This window comes from Falco punctatus (assembly GCF_963210335.1).
Source record: "Falco punctatus genome assembly, chromosome: 1".
Classification (NCBI taxonomy): domain Eukaryota; kingdom Metazoa; phylum Chordata; class Aves; order Falconiformes; family Falconidae; genus Falco; species Falco punctatus.
In genome coordinates, this window is record NC_137580.1 from 103,520,577 (window position 1) to 103,541,959 (window position 21,383).

Here is a 21,383-nt window from a genome sequence, read left to right on the forward strand (position 1 = left end):
TAGGTGCTGGGGCAGGGGCAGCGCGGGGGCTGGGGGCGCCCTCCTTGCAGGGGGACAGGGTGCTGGGGGGCACCCTCCTTACGAGGGGGCAGGGTGTTGGGGGCCTAACCTCCCTGCTACGAGGGGGCTGGGGGCTGGGAGGGCACCCTCCTTCGTGCAGCAGGGCAGGGTGCTGGAGTAGGGGGCACCCTCCGTCCCGGGGTGGGGGGTACCTTCCTTGCAAGGGGGCAGGGCAGCCTTCTCCTTGAAAGGGGGTGGGTTAATGGGGGGCGGGGGGCGCCCTCCTTCTTGAAGAAAACCAGGGTCCTGGGATGGAGGACACTCCTCCTTGCAAGGGAGCAGAGTCGTGGGGTGAGAGGCGCTCTTCTTGCAAGGGGGCAGGGTGCTGGGCTGGGGGCACCCTCCTTGCAAGGGAGCCCTTCCTGCCAAGGGGCAGGGTGCTGGAGCCGGGGGGACGTCCCCCTTGTAAAGGGGAAGGGTGCTGGGGTGCGTGAGGGCACCCTTCTTGCAAGAAGTCAGGGTTCTGGGGAGAGGGGGGCACTCTCCTCGCCAGAGGACAGGGGGTTTGGGGGTGAGGGGCGATATCTGGGTCTTCCCTGCGCTCCACCCCCCCATCCCAAGACTGGGAGATGGTGGTGGGGGTCAGCGCTGGAGTTTGGGGTCCCCCCGTGAGGTTTTCGGGCAGACCCCGTGAGGCTCCTGCCGCCTGCCCGGGCGCTGCGCTCTGCGAGGAGCGGATGAATGAAAACAGGTGGGGGCCGGGGGGGGCGGCCGGGGCCGGCTGGGGGCGACCACCGGACAACAAAGGCAACAACAGCAACCAGAGGAGGAGGAGGAGTGGTGGTTTCTTTTTTTTTTCCCCTCTCCCCAACCTTCCCCCCCCCCCCTCCCCCGGGTTGTTGTTCGTTGCAGCACTTACTGAAAGAATCATCTTTCAGTGTTTGTTTTAAAAGGTGCTTTTTCAGTACTGCCAGATTAGGAGGACGGTGGGCAATGCATGCTTTGCATTTGGTTCTCTTTAAAAATTATGGTATTGAGTAATATGCATTGTGATAGCTTTCGGGGAGAAAAAAAAAACAACCGTAGTGGAAGGCACTGTGAGAAATTATTATTTTTTTTTTTTTTTAGGGCAAGGAAAAAAATACTCTGGCCGGTTTATTGAATGTGTATAAGCTGCCTAGGCCTTTCTCAGCAAAATGACTGGAATTGCAATTGCATGTTCTTGTGTCTTCACTTAGCTTGTTGACTTTGCTCTATTCAGAAAGAGGAATGGGAATGTAAATAACACAAGTCAAACTCTTCTTGTTTTTCCAGACTGATAATTAGTATTTCAGTTTTCTCCCCAGATTCATCTTGGATAGCATTCTTGTATGAAGGTGGGAAATTTTCTTTGGCAGTAGGAAAATAATAAATAGATAATAAATTTGCTTTTTATTTCTTAAGTTGTTTTATTCCAAGCTGTAATTCAATCCTCTCTCTGCGATAATGCTTACGGATGAATGGACCTATTTGTGGTGTAATTTGATTACAGTCCCTTATCTTGCAGTTAAACTTCATGCACTGAAATTTCACTCTGATTTGGGGCTCATCCCATTTGGCTCACCACTAACGTTGTTTGCAGTGTAAAGTATATCAGCACCTTGTTTACTGCTGTCCCTGAATACTCAACAGGGCATTAAAGACTCTTCAATCTTAAATTTCTATTTTTAATGTGTTGTTGCATTATAATTGAAAGTGGTTGCTGATTTTTTTTGAGGTGTTGTTGCTCCCCCTCCCATGCTTAAAATGTCACTGTTAACGTCAACAGTGAAATCTTTAAATCTGTCACTCCTAATGCATAGGCTGGGTTTTGGTGGTGGTTTTCTTTTTTTTCATTTTTTTAAGTTCAGGTGTGAACCTGTTGTCTTTTTGTTTCATATTTTCAACATTAGAGAGTTGTGAAAGGGTAAGGGCAGTAAGAGAAGCCCTTTGGGGTGTGATACCTTGTCCTGCATTTGGGTGCAGTGCTTGTCAGTTTGGTATCGCTGCTGGTTACTGTGGTGTCTGGCCCCTTCCATGCACAGTGAGTATCAGTAATCTTTCCCTAGCTTTCATGGAATCTCACAGGTCAGGAACAAAAAACCTGTTTGTGAAAAGGCTTGTTGGCATGGGAAAGTTCTATTTGTTTCCATTTTGTTTGTTTTGTTGTTTTTGCAGATAGTAGAGATGCAGGGGAGAGAAAAGGAAGCTTGTTTGTGTCATTCTTAAGACAACTGACAGTACTGAAACATAGCTTTCTCCTGTGTGCTTTTTTACATGCCCTGAGGCAAACAAGGTCCCTGCCCCACAGACCTCCTGCTCTGATGAACACCATGTGTTTGAAGAAGGTGAGGGTCTCTGGGAGATGTGACTCCATCAATTTATGATCCCACTGTTTCTTTTTCCTCCTCTTTTAAGAAGTGAATGTGCCCAGGAGACAACTTTTTTTATGGTTGCAAGACAAATCTCCCCTCCCAACCATCCCATCTGAAAAGGACCACTTGAGGGTTGAAAGGGGAAGGTGGCCTACATCCCTGTTCATCTTTTCTGATGAGAAAACAAACATGCCAGTTACTTATACCACCTACATTTTTCCCAGTAAGACTTTAAACAGAGGTTTTTACCTGTGCTGCAAGGCTGCCAGTAACAAATGATTTGTTGGACAGATGTGATTCAAAGAGGTGGCAATGCCATCATCAGTATCCTTATGTTAATCATGCAAGAAACTACAATTTTTACATAGGCTCCTCTGAGAAGTGATCTGGAGGGAGTATTGGAGTCTCTTTCATGTTCTCATACACCAGGGAAAAGGGCTGGAACAATTTTTTAAATCCTCTATGTCTTCCTCTTGGGAAGAAAAGGTAACAAATCTCCTTCTTTATTTGGCCTTTTGCCACTTCTAGTCTGCCCTTGTTCCTGACATGAGTCTTTTAATTTAGCTTCTGTTACGATAGCAGTATTTTTTTGAACAAAGAACAGCAATTTTGGAACTATTCCGATGGCCACAAGCAAGAAAGCAGTTAACGAGGTGAAGAGGTGAGACCAGTAGTGAATAAAACAGTGGGCTGAACTGAGCTGAAAGAAAAACACTATTAATCATAACTTTAAGTTAGGCATGAGGTATTTTATGCAAAGTTACATTATAGACAGGTAGTCCAGAAATAAATAACAGTGAAACTCCTAAGCAGTTACACTGAGCAATGTGCTTTTGATACTCTGCTTGTGTAGGTAAGTGCAGACCTATTGATTTCAGCTGAGCTCTGTCAGGCACCTTAGTGGAGGATCAGATTATGCAGTTTTTACTTGCACGCTGAAGATTTGCGTGTGTCTGATCTTTTTCCTCTTGCTGCATTCATCATCCTAGTGTTTCACTGATTGTGATGTGTCCATATTTAAGAGTTCCCTGGTGCCAAGGATCTTCACCTATTCAGAAGGCATGCCACGTGTTTATGTATGTAAATACAACAACTGTGCCTTGTTTTAGCATGGCATCCTTTTTCTTTTGTACATGCCTCTGTAAATGTTAGTTCTCTGGGGCAGAGAACCGTGCTTACCTGTAAGCGTACACCTTCAGCTCCCTGTGTGCTGCAAAAAGAACAGCTTTTCTCCCTGCAGAATTAAGTTTCTCTGCTTCCTTGGTTAGTTAAACCATCTCATACTGTTGGATGATGCGCCACAAGTAACCTGCTTTGAGGACTTGATAGACATACTAATGTGCTGTTACATTCCTGTCTTGATTTCTTTTCCCTAATTGCAAAATATTTTTAACTGTGTCTCCTTTTACTGCATAGGAATTAAATCTGAATGGAGGGGGAGGAAGGACAGTCTTGGATAGCGCTTGCACTGAGCCACCAGTGCATGCAATAGGGAGAGGGAAGCTGAGCTCGACCTTGTCTTTTGAGCGTATATAAAAATATATGGAGAGTTTAAGTCTTGGAGAATAAAGTAGGGTCAAGGTTCTTCCAAGCACTGTATCTGTATAATGTAATTAGCCTGATTTCTGGGTAATGCTTTGGTAGACCCATGAACATCTGGAGTCAATGAGTTAACAAGCAGACTTTCGTCTCTGTTCTGGTACCTAATAGAAAGATTTGGTGGTAAATGGTGAAGTAAAGTAATTGAGAGAGAGAGAGGTATTATTTAAATTCTAAGGCTATTAAATTATAACAAGGATGAAGTTGAGAGGTTAGTTTGTTTACAGGGCTGGGTGGTTAAAGTAATTGTAGGTCACATCTAGCATCGCAAATTTTAAAATGTCTAACAGTTTTCTGGAGCTGTTCATTTTGAGATGGTTGTTATTTCAGCATGCTGAAGAGGAGGACCAAGTTCTGCACGTGTAAAGGATGAGACCTTGGTCACAGAAGTATTTAGGGCAGCCATTCCAAAAGCATCTGTCAGTCTGGTTTCTTTTCTAAGATGCTCAGGTCTTCTTCTGGAGGTGCAGTTTGTGTATATTGGCGACTTGAAGCAGAATTACAGGCACTTTGCAAGCTTGCAGGTTTTGCACTAAATACCGAAGGCTGGCTGTGCAAGTGAGATGCTTCCCAGAGAAGCTGGGTAAGGTGGAAGAGCCAGGCTGGGCTCTGTCCCATGTTTGATGCTGCTTGCATGCAGCTTCTACCATGGGATGCTCAGAGGCAGGAGGTATTAGAGTGTAAAGGTGCTTAAATATATTCATTCTTCTAAAAATGTAGCAAGAAGTGAACAATGATAAACTGTATAGAAAAAGACCTGGATTTTCTTTGGTCTTTGAACAAAAAATGAAGCTAGGTTTGTTATCTTTACCAAGTTTGTTGTGATATATTTGATAATATCTTAATTTTGCATAGTAATAATTGACACTTCTGGTTATGAGCAGTGTGTTGTTGCTGTTAATGTGTTTCTTATTCCCTGATGGCTTGTTTTCTGTCTAGGTGTCCTGAAAGTGGAGATACTGTAATAAAAGGTCTATTTTGGATTTCAGAGCATAATGGGACAAGCAAGTGCTTAAAATGTATCTATGTACCATTGGAGGACATTCAAGAGATCAGTGGTCTGTTTCCTTTGGTATGAATGCGGACAAACAAATGCCGTTTATGCCTTTATATGAAATACAGATTGGTCTGCAACATTGGGTGATCATCTGGCAAACACAAGTTGCTGTTGTTGTTAAAACCCTTTCTTTTTTTTTCCTTGGCTGCTTCTGCCATCCTGTATGTCCGAAGAAGACCACTGAATGAAAGGTTTTGCAAGTTACAAGACAATATTTACTCATATAAAACAGGTTGCTCATGTTTTCTTAAAGTGTGGCAAAAATTCCCAAATGCCTTGGTATTTCTTGTTTTTATTTTTTTCTGGGGGTGTATGTGTGTGTGATATCTGAGGTTTGGGGACTTCTTTTTTTAGTCTGATTTGGTGTCCATCTGTTACAGAAGGACTGAGTGCTGATGTCCAGGCACCACAGGAGGCTGGAGAGAGGGGAAGCCTCATGGCTAAAGCCTCCTGCCTGCCCTTCCCCAAAGCACTTTGCCTTCTTGTTTGCATCGCCACGTGCGTGTATGGTGCTGAACTTGCTTGTGGATATTCAGGATGAGTAAGAGCTAGTGAGAATCAGATAAATGAGAAGGAGAGAGAATAGAAGTTACTGGTTTGAGCTAAAGAAGGACATAAGCTATTTAATTGTGAATGCCATCAATTTGTGTTCAGGCCTGCTGGGTGTTTCAGCTGCTACTGGGCTGTGAGAACATTCTGCGGTGTTTTAATACATTAAACCTTGGAAAGAGCAGGTTTCCTTCCTGATGGTCTCTTACTGTTTATCTACAAATGTTATTATTTCCCTTTCTTTTCTGCTTCTGGCACACGGGCTGACCAAGGGGGCACTGCTTTATTTTATGTCTGTCTGCCTGGCAGTCCTGTCCTGCAGTCCTCAACCTGCCATGTGGTCCCATCAGGCTAAGGCTGGTGCCAAGTCAGAAGCTGACAGGAGTGCTTAGAAACTAAATGAGATTGAGAAGGTGAAACAGAAGTACTGGGTCAAACCCACAGTGTAGTACTGGGGAGCACTGTGTGCTGGAGAAATGCTGGTTTAGATGTTGGATGTTTTAACAGGGCTGTCGATTTTTTTTTCTTAATTAAAGATATTTTTTTCTTCTTTCTGTCTGAACTTGGAAATTTGGCTTTTAAATAAATACCTGGCTGTAGTGTGTAGTGGACTGGTGGTTCTTCCTTATTTTGAATGCTGTTTCCATCCACTGGCAGAGCTGCTGCATAATTGTAATGCATTAAGGTATATGTATTAAGGTATGTGTGTATATATATATATGTATATAATGTATTAAGGTATAACACCAGTGATGTAAAGGAAACAACACTGGTGCCCGCTGATGCCGAGCTGAGAAATAAGAGGAAAAAAATTTTTTTTTGCCATGTAACTCATTAAATATCCCTTCAGATGAATATTCGTTTATTACTTTCAGATGAAAGTCAATATTTAAATGAAAAATGTGGCTTTTATTAGGTCCTAGATGGCTCCTCCTGCAAGCTGGGTGCTCTTATGCTTCAGCAGTAGAGCAAATGTATTGCAGGTCTGTTAAGGAAAAGTATGACTTGTGCATTTGTCATCAAGAAGTAACAGCTGAGTTGTTCATAAACACAATAGTTTGAATCCACAGGCTACTTTTTCCACTGAGTTATAACTTAAATTAGGCTCCATTTGATGGCTGGAACTATTTGACAATACCTTGTTTGTGCTCTATAAATATGTAAATCTTTCCACTTAATTATTCTCCTTTTTTTAAATCTGTTGAGCACATTACCTCATTTATTTAATACACAACTCCTTAAACGTCCTGCATGTTTCAATGTTTTAATGTATTTGGACAAGGGCTACAGTTTCTTTTTTCAGAGGAAACAGTGCAGATTTGTTCTTTTGTTTACTGCCAACTCCAGAGTAAACTCGAGCTCTGATCTGCTGATAGCTGAAGGCTGGTAAAGGAAGAATTATACAACAGGAATGTGAGGAAATAACTCCATTCATTTCAGTTCAGAATCAACAGAGCAAAGCCTGTAAGTTGCAGTTATAATTTCAAAGTTAAAAGATCTCTCCTCCCCCCAAGCTCAGCTTGGTTTTGTGTAGATAACTATAAGATGTATTTGTTAAGAGAGAAAAGAACAGACAAAAATATTTTATTATGGCACCAAAGGAGTAGAGATTGATTAAGCCTGTTTTGTGACTGTACAACCCCGTGTTGGTTTCAGACGTACTGCACAAAGTTTTACTGTGCTGACCATGGAAACAGAGAATCTGATCTCTTTTTTTGTGGTCTGATGTATAATAAACATTTTGTACTGGTTGATAAAGTTTTATTTTCACAGCCAAAGAAAAGCAGTGAATGCCTAAACCTCCTCACCAACCAGAACTGACTTTACTTTGGTCTGTTAAATGTGCTTTACTAGAGATTAAAATAAAAAGCCTACTTCTGAACTACTACCTGCTTTAGAAGGCTCACAGCAGTAATGCTGAGATATCAGTTGCTATTTAGCACAAAGCTGGCAAATGGAAAAGAGAAGTGGTGAATTTGCTTGGTGGCAGCAAACCATTTGTTAATCTTTTGGGGACTTCTGAGGTACGCTTTTCTGGGGATGTCTCAGCAGGCAAAGTGATATTTTTTTTTTTCAGACCTTTGCAGTCCAATTAAGTTTTGTCAACGTGATGGAATAGATGTTTTTAAGAGAACTTGTGCTACTTATTGGGCAGTAATTGTAGGAAGATGTAGGCTGTTATTGGTGGTAGGCTGTCCTTGACCTAAATTCTTTCAATACAAATTGTTTATAAGTAGGAACCCAACCTTCTTGTAAGTGTGGATGCGTTTTGATCAAGATGTAACTGTAAAGGAAAAGTTCGTTTTCTTTGCCTGCAAAATTTTAGGGTCCTTGTTACAGAGGATACTGAAGATGTCATAAAGTGTTGCAAGCTACACCACTTAAGTTTACAGTAAAATGCAACCTTTAAGTTTTAGGTAAAGTGTTCAAATAGGTGAATTAAATTGATACTGGGTGAATTTCTAAAGCTGGGAGGGGACAACTTACAAGTTTTGACGTGGATAGAACAGTTAAAACATAGGTGTGACTCCCCCTGTGTGTCTCTGTTCAGGTTTTTTAGAAACGTTATGTGTCAGAGAATCTGGGTAATGATATGTACTGTTTTTAGTAATTCTTGGATATTTATCCTAATTCTGTGGTGGAAAGATCAGTATTCAACCCTTTATTATGCCACACACGTATCCAGTTCTACAGGGTGAGTTGGTTGAAATTGACAAGTCAGGGACCTTGATTGAAATGGCCCATGTTAATCTTGTTTAACATTTGTAGTTTTTATTTCTTTTCCTAAAGAAAGAGTGACTCTTCTCTTTTGATAACCTCTAAGGCACTCACTTGCAAATAAATGTAGTTGTGTCAAAAAGAAAAAAAGGTTGTTCTTAATAATGAGAAGGATATATTTTGTATGCATCTAAGCAACTGTATACATTTACATAGATTTACTTAGTCTTTATGCTTTTTTGAAAATGATGGATGACTTATTACATGATTAATCTTTCAGTTGTGATCTTTGTCAAGCTGCTTTTGGGTGGAAATTGGAGTTAGATTGTAACACGGAAAACAAACATTTTCATTTGCTTTTTTAAAACTAATAAGTAATATTAAATGTGCTGAGTATTTAGGAACTAAATAATCTCAGCCTATCTTGTGTTTATAACTAACCAGTGTAATGTGACCTGTACTAAACAAAGGAAACTGATGGTGATTTGAGACTATGCTTGTCAAGGCATTGGAGCTAGTAGATCTCCCATACCTACTTCTTGTTTGCAGTCTGGAAAGAAAAAAACCAAGCCCACAAAAAAAAACCCAACACCTCCCACCCCACCCCAAAACACAAACCCCAGGTTTACTTGCTTTTTCAGTTCCTAATTTGTTTCTCAACCTGGGATGAACTAGTGATCACTCTGAACGAAACTGAGTTATTTGAAATGAGGAAAATATTCTCCCTTCTTGCAGAAGATGCTGTTGCTGTCAAAATCTGCTTTATCGCATAAATGGACTGGTTCCAGTTGCTTTGTCACCTATTTCTCCTCAATTAACTTGTTTAATTTGCTTTGTAGTTTCAGCAGCAAACATACTTCTTTTGCTAACTGGTTTTTAAAATATGTTGTTTCCACCTAAGATGCCATCACTCCAAAAATGATTTCAGGTATCTTTAAATCAGGTTAGCTAATGTTAAGATAAAATAGTGCTTTTAATTGTTTTCACATTCAGACTACTTGGTTGCAAAAGGGAAATGTTGAATTAACCCGTGTCTCACCTCTGCTGGGGTAAGTTTAGGACAGTTTATGACATACTGAGATGATGTGTTTCGAGTTGCATGTTATTACCCATTTGCCATTTTCATAAGCTGAGCAGAGTTTTAATGTGCGTGGCTTGTTTGCATCTGCTGAGCTAGCAAGGTGTGAAACCATAGACTTGTGGCTCATTCTCTCCTGAGCTTACTGCAGGTTTTAGACTAGTTAGTGAATGGTTTTCTGCAGTGAGTGGTGGGACTGTTCCTTACAGTATTTCCTTTTTACGCACTAAGGGGACACAAATTGAGATAGAGTTTTATTTTTGGTAAGAGATCTTTTTTCAGGCAAGTCTTGGCAGTGCAGACAGTCTATAGCAATTTCTGTGCAAATGAAATTAATATATTATTCTGGAAAATAAAATGGATTTGAGTTACCAGCTTTGCAGGCAAGGTAATGGTAGTTACAAATGTACAAAACAACTGGATTCCTGAAGAACAGAGCATCATTTTTGACACGGATTTCTTTATTTTTTTTTTTAATGATTGCTTGCTTTTCAGTATTTCTTGCATACAGGTGTAGTAATCTTTTGATGGTGCCAGGAATCACGTCGCTAGACCAGTAGAATTCTGGCTGAGCACGGAGGAGGATAGCAAGAATTAAGCTTGACCAAAGCAGGCTTTATGGTTTTCTGGAGGGAAACAATGAGGGGGAGAGGAAGAGGAACAGAAGATGACAAAGGATAGGATTGGTCCCGTGAATGATCGTGGATGTCTCATAGCTAGACAGGAGCCTCATGTGGGACTTTGGCAGTCAGTGCTGTAGCAGAGCCTTAACCATTTTGTGTCGTTTTCACTCTAAGCCTGGTACCATGCTGTCATCACAAAATTAGAAAGTAGCAAATCCTCACAGAATGGCCGAGGTTGAGAAGGATCTCTGAAGATAACCTAGCCCAACCCCCTGACTCAAGGCAGAGTCAACAAGAGCAGCCTGCTCAGGATTTTGTCCAGTTGGATCTTGTACTTAAAGCTGTGCATGGTGCATTGCTCTCTTCTGTGGTAACATGTGGTTGACCTTGTAATGCTTTGCTCCATTTAGTGTTCCTTTCCACATAGCATTATAATTTATGATTTAATGTCTCATTTAAACAGGACTAAGTGTTTTTTGAACCTAAGAGTGGGCTTGTACAACCTCTCAGTTTTGGGGAGATCTGTTGGTATGGAGGAGAAACTGTCTGCTGCAGTAATTTGTTGGTCCTTTATGTTTGTTTGTAAGCATTTCATGAGAAACTGCTTCTTGGCTGTAAATTGAAAAACTGGAAACTAGAAACCAAAACATTCCATAGCTGGGTAAGAGTAAAGCTTGCCTTTTGTACTAGTGCAGACAGCTGAATTACAATTTATAACTGTTAGGTGGATGTATAAGACTAATGAAGATACTTCTACCCAAGCCCTCTACGCAGGATTTTTACTTATGTCCTTGACATAAGTAAGGGAAAGTATTAGAATGTCATGAAGTCCCAATGTTACTTGGTTTGACTTTAATGTACAATATTGTGTAGTGGAAATGCCCTGCAGTAGAAGTTGTACTTTGGTTATTGTACGGTTTCTGAAATCCTACTGTAATAGTGGTCACGTGTTGAAACCACCCTGTATGAAAGAGTTTCCTCTGTAGTCCTTGTATTGGTATGAAGTTACTCCAAGGCCCTGTATTTCTGAGAGGTTCTAGTAATTTCTGTATGTACAGTCATTTTGTTGGCTTTATGCCTTGTCACATTACCCATCACAGTGCTGTAAGCCAGGGGCTGCTGAGGCTTCACCCGAGGACAAGCACTCCGTGTTGTATGTGTGGAAAGCCTTGTGTCTGAGGAAGGATAAAAGTCTCCAAGGGAAGGGTTTGTGTCAAATCACCGAGCTATCCCCTGGTAGCTCGTACACTGTGACAGGCCAGAAATACTTTTCGTTTGCACAGGAGTGTGAAATCAGCCTGGAATGACTAATATAAAAGGACTTTGTGTATCCTGTACCCATTTGAATGGCTTTGTTCATTCAGTTGGTGGTTGAATTGTAATCTTAGGCAATGATTTAAATATGAAGTAGTCCCAAAACAATATGGTTATCTATTAGCTTTTAATGATCTTGTGAAGCAGTGTGTTTTGAATTGATAGTTCATTGTAAAGGTGATAATGACCTAATTATTGGTGAAAAAAACTCAGAAATAAAGTCAGAAATTATAAACAGTGTGTGCACATATGTGTAAATACTTCATGTAGAATTTGTGTCCTTTTGAGATGTACATGAGCATATGCTTTAAATTAATTTTTTTCTATGTTTATAGTATATCACTGATACTTTAAACTGATACAACCTTGGCTGTTAATCCATGTTTGATAGCCTTCCATGGCATGTTACTGCTGTTTATCTCCTTTTGAGTTTCCTACTGACTGGAACATAGCTGTGCATTTTTCTTACGGATTTGTAGATGGCCACAGTACTTAAAACTGTGTACTGGCTCAATCTTTAGGTGCAGTCTCTGTTGGCTGGAAAACTGAGGGTGTAGCTGGAGGATCATAGCAAAACAGTTGATGAAATTCATGGCCCTGAGTCAACAGTTCCCACCTCCAGTGTTGTGGAAGTTGCTGTTAACTTGGTGAGTGTGATCCAAGTTGAGGAGGAAAAAACATCCAAATACAAACAAGCAAAGCAAACCAAACAAAAAAAAATCCTAACCCCCACCCAAAAAACCCAAATCCAAAACCCACCCACCCACTAAAACCCCCACACCTTTGAAACCAAATTGTTTTGGTTATGTTTATGACACAGGCTCACAGGCAGTTGCTCTAGAGCAGCTATGGGATGGTTAATTTCAGAGTTGGAATGGAAATGATTGACGACTTAACCTTTCTTTACTGCCCAGGAGAATGGTCAGATGATTAGATCTTGTTGTAAGGATAGAAATAATTTATTTGTAGAGCTATGAGCTATGTGACTAGCAAGTGTTAACATTTTTTCAAAACTATATGGCAGGCTTATTCTATATGATTACTGGTATCGTATTTTTAATATTATATTTGCTCATTTTGTTTTTAATTCCAGTGGCAAGGGTTTTCCCCTTTTACTTGGGTTTGAAAAAGCTTAGTGACAGGAATAGAACCGTTCATGGATTCCAAATAGAGTGGTACTTTTTCCTTGGCTTGTTTAAACATATTACTGATTATATATTCCTTGCAGGATCAGCACAGAGAAAAGGACAATGAAAGAATTTCATGGTGCTCCTTCAATGAGTCTTATATAAAACAAAGTTTAAAATGAATTAGGACCTACCTTTTAAGCACTTGTCAAATGTTCTCAGTGTCAGGTTTTCTTCCCACTTAATGTTCACTTTATATCAATCTAATGTGAGGTACATGATAATATTTTCAGAATCACCTAAGTTCCATTTAAAAAAAAAATGACTTGAGCACTTGGCACCCAAGGCTCATTGGAAGCCAATGGGGCTTACATTCTGAAATGTCTGTTGCTGTTGGAGGGGAGGACACTTAGGGGTTTTAAAAATTCTGCCTCTTGGACAGACTGGCTGACAATATTCAGGACAAGAGCATGGTAAAAATGCATGAAAGGGAGGGGAGGCTTAGTGTGACTGTTCGCGCTGGCAAGAGTGAAGATATGTTTCTGAGAACTAGTTTAGGGAATTTAAATGGGGGTCTCTGTTCTTCTCTCTTCACATAACCAGGTGGGTTGGGGACCCAGTTTGCTGTCTTTCTCCAGTGGTACAGCACAGGGTCCCTGCGTGCCCCACTGCGCAGCAGTAATCCTGCAGTCACCAACCCCTGTGCTCTGGGATCACCCATTACAGCCTGTACTGGCTGCACCTTGGAGAGGCAGGGAGATGCTGCTGAATTCCTTTGCAGAGGAAGAAACTGAGGCACGTAGGAGGGTGAGTGGCTTATCCATCTCCCAAAGCAGGTCTTCAGTAGGACCTGACTTGTATTTTTCAGGTCCTGCATAATCTCCACCACTACAAGTGCCTTTTTTCGGTAGCACAAATGAAGGCCATGTTTTGAGTCCATGTTTGTATTAACCACTTGAAATCCTTGTCATCCAGCTACTACCTTCTTTTTCTTTTGCCTTTTCTGTTCATAGTTTTTGTAGGGTCATTAGTGGAGGTGTGCTCTGTCGTCTTTGCTTATACTTTGTGGGAGAAATGTGAGCTGAAAGATGTCCATTTGAGCTTCCAGTAATAACAGCAGTCTTCCTGAGAGTCATAAAGAAAACAACGAGCAATGTAGTAGTATGTATGTGTGGCTTTTTAATATGCATAAATGCACGTATGTATGTAATATATATATGGGTATATAGGTGTCATTCCAAAGTTGGAGCACTCTTGAAATGGAAATTGCCAGAGTTAGAAATGAGAGGTAGCTCATGCCGACAAACCAAACCGCATGTTTTTAGGGGCTTCAATAGCTGTGCTTCAGGACAGAGAATGTCTCTCTTCCCCTTATCCTTTAGACGACAGCTGCCACAAAGAAGGTTGAATATGAAGAATACATTTTCACACGGCTGTATCCTGGGCGTTGGGAAGGCTCTAGAGCTCAGAACAATAGAAGAATACGGAGCTGCCAGCAGGCAGTCTGGGTGGACAAGTATAATCATGCACCACTCAGCTTTCAAGGAAATTGCAGTTAGTGCACTGACTTGCTCATAATAGTGATGCATTGTTTAGCTTAATAACTTATCAGCTCTCCAGGAATCAGCTAGTGATCACTGTCATCATACACTGCTAATCATTCTGTTCTCAAATTGTCCCAAGATGAACTAAGGACCTGTCACATCACCTATTAAACTGGCAAACTGAGTGCACTATAATTTTTTTTTAAGCTAGAAGGAACAATATTGCCCACCTTTTTTCTTCTCTTGTTTTGTCATTATCTTTATCAAACGTAATTGTGCATGTAGGTTTTTTTAAATGTCAGCTTGAAAGGACATTGTCAAATTGTGTTGCGATTTTTTTTTTTTTACATTTGTAGAATTTTTGTTAAATTGCTGTTCTTTGTGATAACTACTAGGAACTGAATCTGAAACCTGCTTTTTAAGAAACATTTGTTTTTCATAAAGCATTTGGGGCAGAGGGGCGATTTTTTGTCTGTGTGTTGCTTGTCTGTAGTACCTAGGCTCTTGTCAATCACTAGTAAATGTATCTTGACAATGGTCCTCTGTAGTAGTGAACAGTGATTATCTTTCTTACACAAATGTGGAACTTGAGCATGGGAAAACTGAGTGATTTACCCACAGGTATGCGGGAGCTGTGGAAGAACAAGAAGGAGAAGCAAGCTGGTTTGAGTCCTGATCCCAGTAGGCCGTATATCCTTGCTGAATGCATGCTGGCTTCTTGTCAGAGGGTTATTTGTGAGCTCTGAGCTGCTAGCACTGGAGCCTTGGAGCGTTTGTTCTGAAGGAAAAGTAGCCACTGATACACAAATGGATTCTTCCAGATAATATATCTGGATCCATTCTCTAAGAGGTGACGTTTTAAACTCTTCTGACTCTGCCTCTTACTGCTGCCACTGCTTATTTTTTCCTTACTAGCTGGAGAATCCAGGGACCAGGCACTGAGATCTTATTTTGCACTTCTTAGGTGCCTGATTTTGTGGCTGTGGTTGGAAAGCTAAAACTTCCTACCTTGATACGTTACTGCTGTGTGGATTGGTATCTATAGCTTTAAACTAGGTAGCTTGGGTAAATCTGGTGCTGTAACCAGTCAAACACAGAACTTGGCACAGGCTAAGTGACCAAGTGTTTACTCTGGGTTTAGATGGACTTTTTTTGTAGTCCACACTGGTCTTTGCTGCTACATACATGAGAGACCTTTCTTCATGCTCTTACAGCAACAATGGTCAGATGCCAAATAAAACCCGTTCTTGTGGAGTACTGCAAAACATCTTTGTTTGCTAACATTCAGAAGAAACATCCTAGAACAGTGCAGACTACCAAAGCTGTAGGGACACCTTTTCGTGGTTGGTGGTGCACAGATGTGCAAGTCACAGTAGGGGAGATCTGGAGATCTCCAACCTGTTCCGTACTCAGGACTGAAACGATGCGTCTGTTAAGAGGGGAGGGGGAAACAGATGGATGTGCCCAACTGAAACAAGCCTCCTTGCTGTTCTGAATAGTGCAGGCAGCTGCAGGGTAGGATCTACTGAGCTCAGGAATTGTGCAAACGATGGGTTGGGCTATTTTTATTAGACCAGAATGAGTACACCAGGATTTAAATGAAACCCTGAGCATTTCCGTGTTTTGTCAGTTTGAGGTGTTTGCATTGGTTTCACCTTTCCTGTGTGTCTGTCTTCAGAAAGACAATTGTATCTCTCAATTGGTGACGACTAGAATTAAAATAGGAAGGAGCCTTCTGCTGCAAGATTTATTGCCTGGCACATCTACGTTGTCTGATGAAGTGTCATCTTTCATTATGTTCTGAGAAGATGCTGCCTGACTGTGGTATCTCTGAACTGCATGAGAAAACATTTGGCCGCACCTATTCTTGTCAATTATGGCAGTATTCTTCTAACTCAAATTATAAAGGTCTTTGTGTTTAATATTGGGAAAATTTAGGTGCAGCGTCTGCTAATAAACAGAAAAGATCAGGCTGTTGCAAAATGGTGGTCTATACGGAGACTTAGCTTTGCATATGCTTCAAATACATCACCTGTTTCTGGCAGCAAGAAATGTCCCCAACGTAGAGTTTCATAATAAATACATACCTGAAGCTTACAGGTGTGGCTTTCTCTTTTCCATAGGAATGTTTACCACTTCTCCAGGAGTTTGCCATCTTTCTTTGAAAATAATTGTTCAGGTAGTTTCCTGCTGCAAATAAGCTCTGTTTTATTGGCTCCAGTTGCTGTAAGGGCCAACAAATGGCATCCAGCCCAAACTTCAAGGTTGTACTAGTTCACTATATTTTGCATTGTACTAAGTTGAAAAGTGTTGCCAGATGAAAAAAAAAAAGGATTGAATAGACTTGAATCGGAAAACCTAAAACCGGGTATGAAATAATGCCAATGTGTACTTTAATACAGAATAACTACTGTGTAATGATTTACCTTACTGTTTGTATTGAAGTGTAGCTGACTTGGTAGTTATGCTTGACCAGAGCTTTTTCTTGCAAGAAGTATTTATTTCTTTAGCATGTCTACAGGTACAAGAGTGGAAACTTCAATATTTGAGCCAATGATTTTGTTACAAATCTGCTTGGGATGCCCTGACAACCCAGTTCTGTGCCTGGCAAAGTCAACAAGTTTCTCTCCATTGATGTCAGTGAGTTACAGCCCAGGATGAAAAATTCATTTGAGGAGGGAATGTTTCTGCAAAATTCTGTTCAAGCAAATTGGACATCAGTATGCTTGAGGTTTCTGGGAAAATAACCCTTTTTGCTGGATGTAGCATGCATTAGGATCCTTGGATTAATTCATGTTACATTAAAGCCAGCTCTTGATTTATCTCTCAGTGAATTGTGTAAACAGTGAAGCTCCTATACTAAGGGGACAAAATATCCCATCTGGATTTAGATGAGCAGACTGAAAGCAGCATGGCATTTTACTGTTGATTTCCCAGCTCGGGAAACTCAGCAGGCAACAGGATCGCTGACAGTTCTTTCCCCAGCATCCCATTCCAGACTCATTTGTATGATTTTTTGCTACTTAAAGTTTTATTTTGCCAAAGCTCTCCCATCCCTTTGTTGGCCTGGGTAACTGATGTGTACAGTGCTCCCATCCTGTTGCTCAGCAGCTCTACCGTGGTTTGAAGCCATTGTGTGTTGTGGTGAGTGTGGAGACACTGATACTCTGTGTGATGGTTGCCTAAGCCTTGCTCTTCTACCTCTCCCCCTTTTATTGCTGCCTTTGTGGCTGTGAGATTCTGTTCAATACTAGTTTGTTGAAGAAAAATATCCATGGTGGCTCTGTGACATCATTTCAAAGAATGGCTATTCACAAGGCTCTTGATGGAGAGGTTTAAGAGGAAATGATTTTGCTCCTTGGACATGAAAATGCTGGTTAAGAATGTAACTGGCACAGGACTGCCTTTGCCTGGGAGTCTGGCCAGATAGAAATTTTCTGGTTCCATTTAAGACGTGGGTCTGTACCCTCAGTAGTCTTTTTTCATAGATGTTTTGTTTACAGCTGTCGGTACTGCTCAGGAGCAAGATGTGATGCCTTGCACTGAGAATAGCCCATGATGCCTCAGAACATCTGCTAGGTAATGGTGGGCTGCCATGCTGGGAGCAGGAGGATGCAGGGAAAAAAGAGTGTTAGACTTAATCAAAGGTCTAAGAAAACTTGCATATAAATTTTGGGTTTTTTTGTATTGAGCTTTCTTTTTGAAATTGAGGGGAACATCATCTCTACACATCTGTTGTGTAAGCTTAGGCAAAGATACCTGCTAGATGCAGGTCATAGTACTGCTGGCCTCATTACACCACCTCTGTTTAGAGCAGGAAAGACTGAAGTTTGTTAAGGGCTCAAATAATTGCAGTAAAAACATCCAATCATTTTATCTTTGCCAAATCTTTGGCTTTCTAATTTTGGACTCTCATTTTGTCCTTTTTGCAGGTACCTTATATGGTTGTGTTATAGCTGGCAGCGATACAGGCTCATTTCAGGGCAATACTTTTATTTGAGGAAGAAGTTAACAGGAGCATGGCTCAGCGTTGAATGGTTTTTGGTAGACAATGAGCAAGCTAAGCCTGTGTAACAGGAGAAGTCTTTATTCAATCGAAAGCAGTGGCATATTGACATTAATGTAATTGGAAGGGATGGACTTTTCCCTATTGGTTGATAGATTCGAATGTTTCTTTTTCTGGCACACTTACCTTTAGTTCTTTATGGTTCTCCAAGTAGGAGATGCTGCCCACTGCTCACACAGCTCTAGGATTAAGGCTTATGCACCAACTGAAACTTCACAGCAGTTGTAGCTTTCCTTATTGCAGCCTCAGATGAAACTGAAGCTTATTTTACAGAAATCCAGTCAACTACGCTTCAGCTTTTCTTTGGACAGGTCAGCAGTGACTGGCTTGGAAACCTTGGTATACTGTTGAATTTCTGCTGTGCAGAAAACTTACCTGCCATTTAATCGAAAAGATTCTCCCATACCCCATTTATTCATCTGAGTGCAAAATTCTTACTTTGACATTTTGTGAGCTGGTTCCCATCCCTGCAGAGAGTGGCCTGGGACTGTAGCTTCCCAGGAAATCTATCAAAACTGCTTCATCCTGGTCTGCATACCTTCACTGTGTGTAACATTACTATTAAACTAGTAGTAGACTTCAGTACAGGCTTACACACTGACAGATTCGTGGCAACAAGCTCTGTAAAGCCATTTTTAGTATCTTTACCCATGCATTTGTATGGCCACATGGGGCCTTCTCCTGATATGTTTGTATCTGTGGAGCAGCCTTCCCATTCTGCAGATGACAGGCTTGGGAGCATGTTTCTTGATGCCATGTAGAAAATTAGTGTCATATACTCACACGTCACCAAACTAGTGAATGTTGTGGCTGCATTCAGAATTGGGAAGTATGACTCCAGGAGACTGGCTTCAGCTGAATTATCTGGTGTTCTGGTTAGCAGATTCATTGCTGGCTTTCTCAAAACCTCATCATGTCCCCTGGTCGTTTTCTTCCATAGTTAACTTGTGTTTATTGATCTGGATTGTTGGTCCTTAAATAACTACATCCTTCATGAATCAGTTTGTCCTGCTTAGAAAAGTTGCACAGACTCCTCTTCTTTGTGGGCTCCTATCAGAATTTATTCTTTTGGATTTTGCTTGTGTCTTAACATGAGTCCAGAGTGCTTGGGGATTCAGGGATTGTGTTGACTCATTTCCAGAAAAATACTTTGGTCCCTTTGCTGACAGTTTGTCTTCAGTTTGCCACCTTTTGAAATCGTCTGCAAGTTCTGCACTGACAATCCGTCAGTCTGTTGTACGAGATGAGGAATGAGTGACATTACTTGTTTCAACATATCGTAACTTGCTCCCTCAAGCCCTGTAAAGTCTTGTTATGTCAGGATGTGTGGGAGAGGGTTGTATATATTTTCATTGTTGGGGGATCTCCTTTTGAGTCCTTTATCTTTTATATCTCAGGCTTTGGAAGTATTTGGTTCTTACCAAAATGCTTTGTTCCAAAGAAATGCCCCTTGTGCTTAGCTGGCTAAAGCCTTTGCTGCTGAAGCAATTGAATGTGATGCAGCTAAGCAAGCTCCTTGGGGCAGAGACTGTACGTGCAGGAAGCCTGAATGTAGGCTGGAAGCTGTGGCAATACTGATGGTAGAAGAGTGGGGCAGGATGAAAGCCATGCAGAAGATCTAGACGGAAGTTAGGGGCTTGATACAGGAATTTTTCAGCCTATGTTTTGCAGAAGATTAAACTATATAATTACAGAGCCTTTCATCTTCTCTCTCTCTTTCTCTATCCTTTCCCTCCCTTTCTCTCACACAGAAAATAATCTCTTCCCTTTATCTTTTTCATTCTTCCTTCTCTTTAGTCTGCAGAAAGCAAATTCCTGCACAATTCCCAGCATAAAGATGGAGACTGATAACACTGGCATGTAATGCTGAAGCTACAGCTGTTCCATAGTTTCCAGCACAGGGCTCTTGTGGTGTAGCTGATGGAAGATTCCTGAGTGAAGCCTTGCAAGGGCAGTGTGTCCTCTTGCTACATCGAAGTCCAGTTGAGTGCCTGAGTGCCCAGTATGGGAGAAGGCAGCGGTTATAGTGGCCAAGCAGACAGCACTTGTGTAGCAAGTACAGAACTAGGAACCAGGTTTCCCAGCTTTTATTCATAGCTCAGTAACCAAGTCATTGCAAAGCCTTTTGCAAATCATTCAGGCCTAATCCTGCACATATAATAGCCCCCAATAAAGTCCTTTTTGTTTTTTCATTGGGGATGTAGGATCAGCTTCTTAACTGTGGTTCTTCTCTCACCCAGTAGGACCAGGGGAATGAAAATCAACATCTTTAGGCATAAAGTGTGATGATTTGTTGATGTTTATGGAGCAGCGATGTAGGCATCGCTGTATGATGTGTGTGACCTAGCATCTGTAAAGGGGGATTGATTGATTGATTGCTGTTATCAGCTGGATCTTTGGAGCATGGGATTTTTGGCCTGTCTCATCAGAATACAGTTTTACATGATCATAGAGGATAATGCTAAATGCCGGTGCACTGGGCTTGCCACATGTCCAGATGGCAAGGTCAGTGTAGCGTGGACCTTGCTCAATTGCCTTGTATGCCAGGGTAAGCACTGCTGCTTCTTTCTCTCTTTATGCTACTGGCTCAGCTAGAAATTCAGGAGTTCTGTGGCTGTCAATAAATTCAAAGAGTTGGAAATTAATACCTACAGTGAACTCTCCTTTTATTGGCCTTAAATTAATTTCCCACCCTTTCACATAGGTGAGTGGGAATGCTAATTTTTGTGTGATACTTTTGCTTTAAGATAATGTAAGCTGTTTTAAAATGGAGTTGAAAACATTCTGGGCTAGGAGTTAATTTCTGGAGTATCTCGTAAGATAAAAGAGCACAAGAAGAAAAGGATATTATAATGTGCAAATCCCTTACCTTTATATTTGGCTGTGCTGCTTTTTGTAGCACGTGCAGTTCTGGTATCTGCCGAGTGCAGCATCTTGCTCTGCTGGTTTGTGTGAGGCTTTATTTTCCCTGTGCAAGGACAGAGGTGGATTAATCTACAGAGCTGCTGGCAAAAAAAACCTAAAACTGTTAGCAGGTTTTTCAGTGAGATCAGCTTGAAAAAAACATGACTGTATTTTTGTGTCAAGTGAGTTTTTGGTAAGTGTTAGAGAAAGTATGGTCTCTGTAAACTTAGTTCTGAAAACACAGAGCCTGGTAGTGGATTTTTTTTGTTTTCTCTTAGGAAACGTTTGTTACTGTAGTGGCAATTTGTGCTGTCGCCTGTGAAAGGGGCAAGTCTGGCCCAGTGCTTGCTTACAGGGCTTTAAAGTGGGCAGGCCTTGCTGAATAAATTATTTAGGTAATTAAGAGGTAGA

The 21,383-nt window shown here is 41.2% G+C and overlaps 1 protein-coding gene across 2 annotated transcripts in view; it reads left to right on the forward strand.

Annotated features, from left to right (window-relative positions):
- The window catches only part of CASTOR2 (cytosolic arginine sensor for mTORC1 subunit 2), a 151,775-nt gene that overhangs the window by 27,993 nt on the left and 102,399 nt on the right, over window positions 1-21,383 (forward strand). Inside the window, exon 1 of one of the 2 annotated variants that reach the window (XM_080365140.1) lies at window positions 917-11,978. The exons of the other annotated variant lie outside the window; for it this stretch is intronic. Within the exon in view, the coding sequence (XP_080221266.1) occupies window positions 11,914-11,978 (65 nt within the window). The 5' untranslated portion in view covers window positions 917-11,913. Of the gene's footprint in view, window positions 1-916; window positions 11,979-21,383 lie in introns of those variants that run through there. 2 annotated transcript variants of the gene reach the window in all.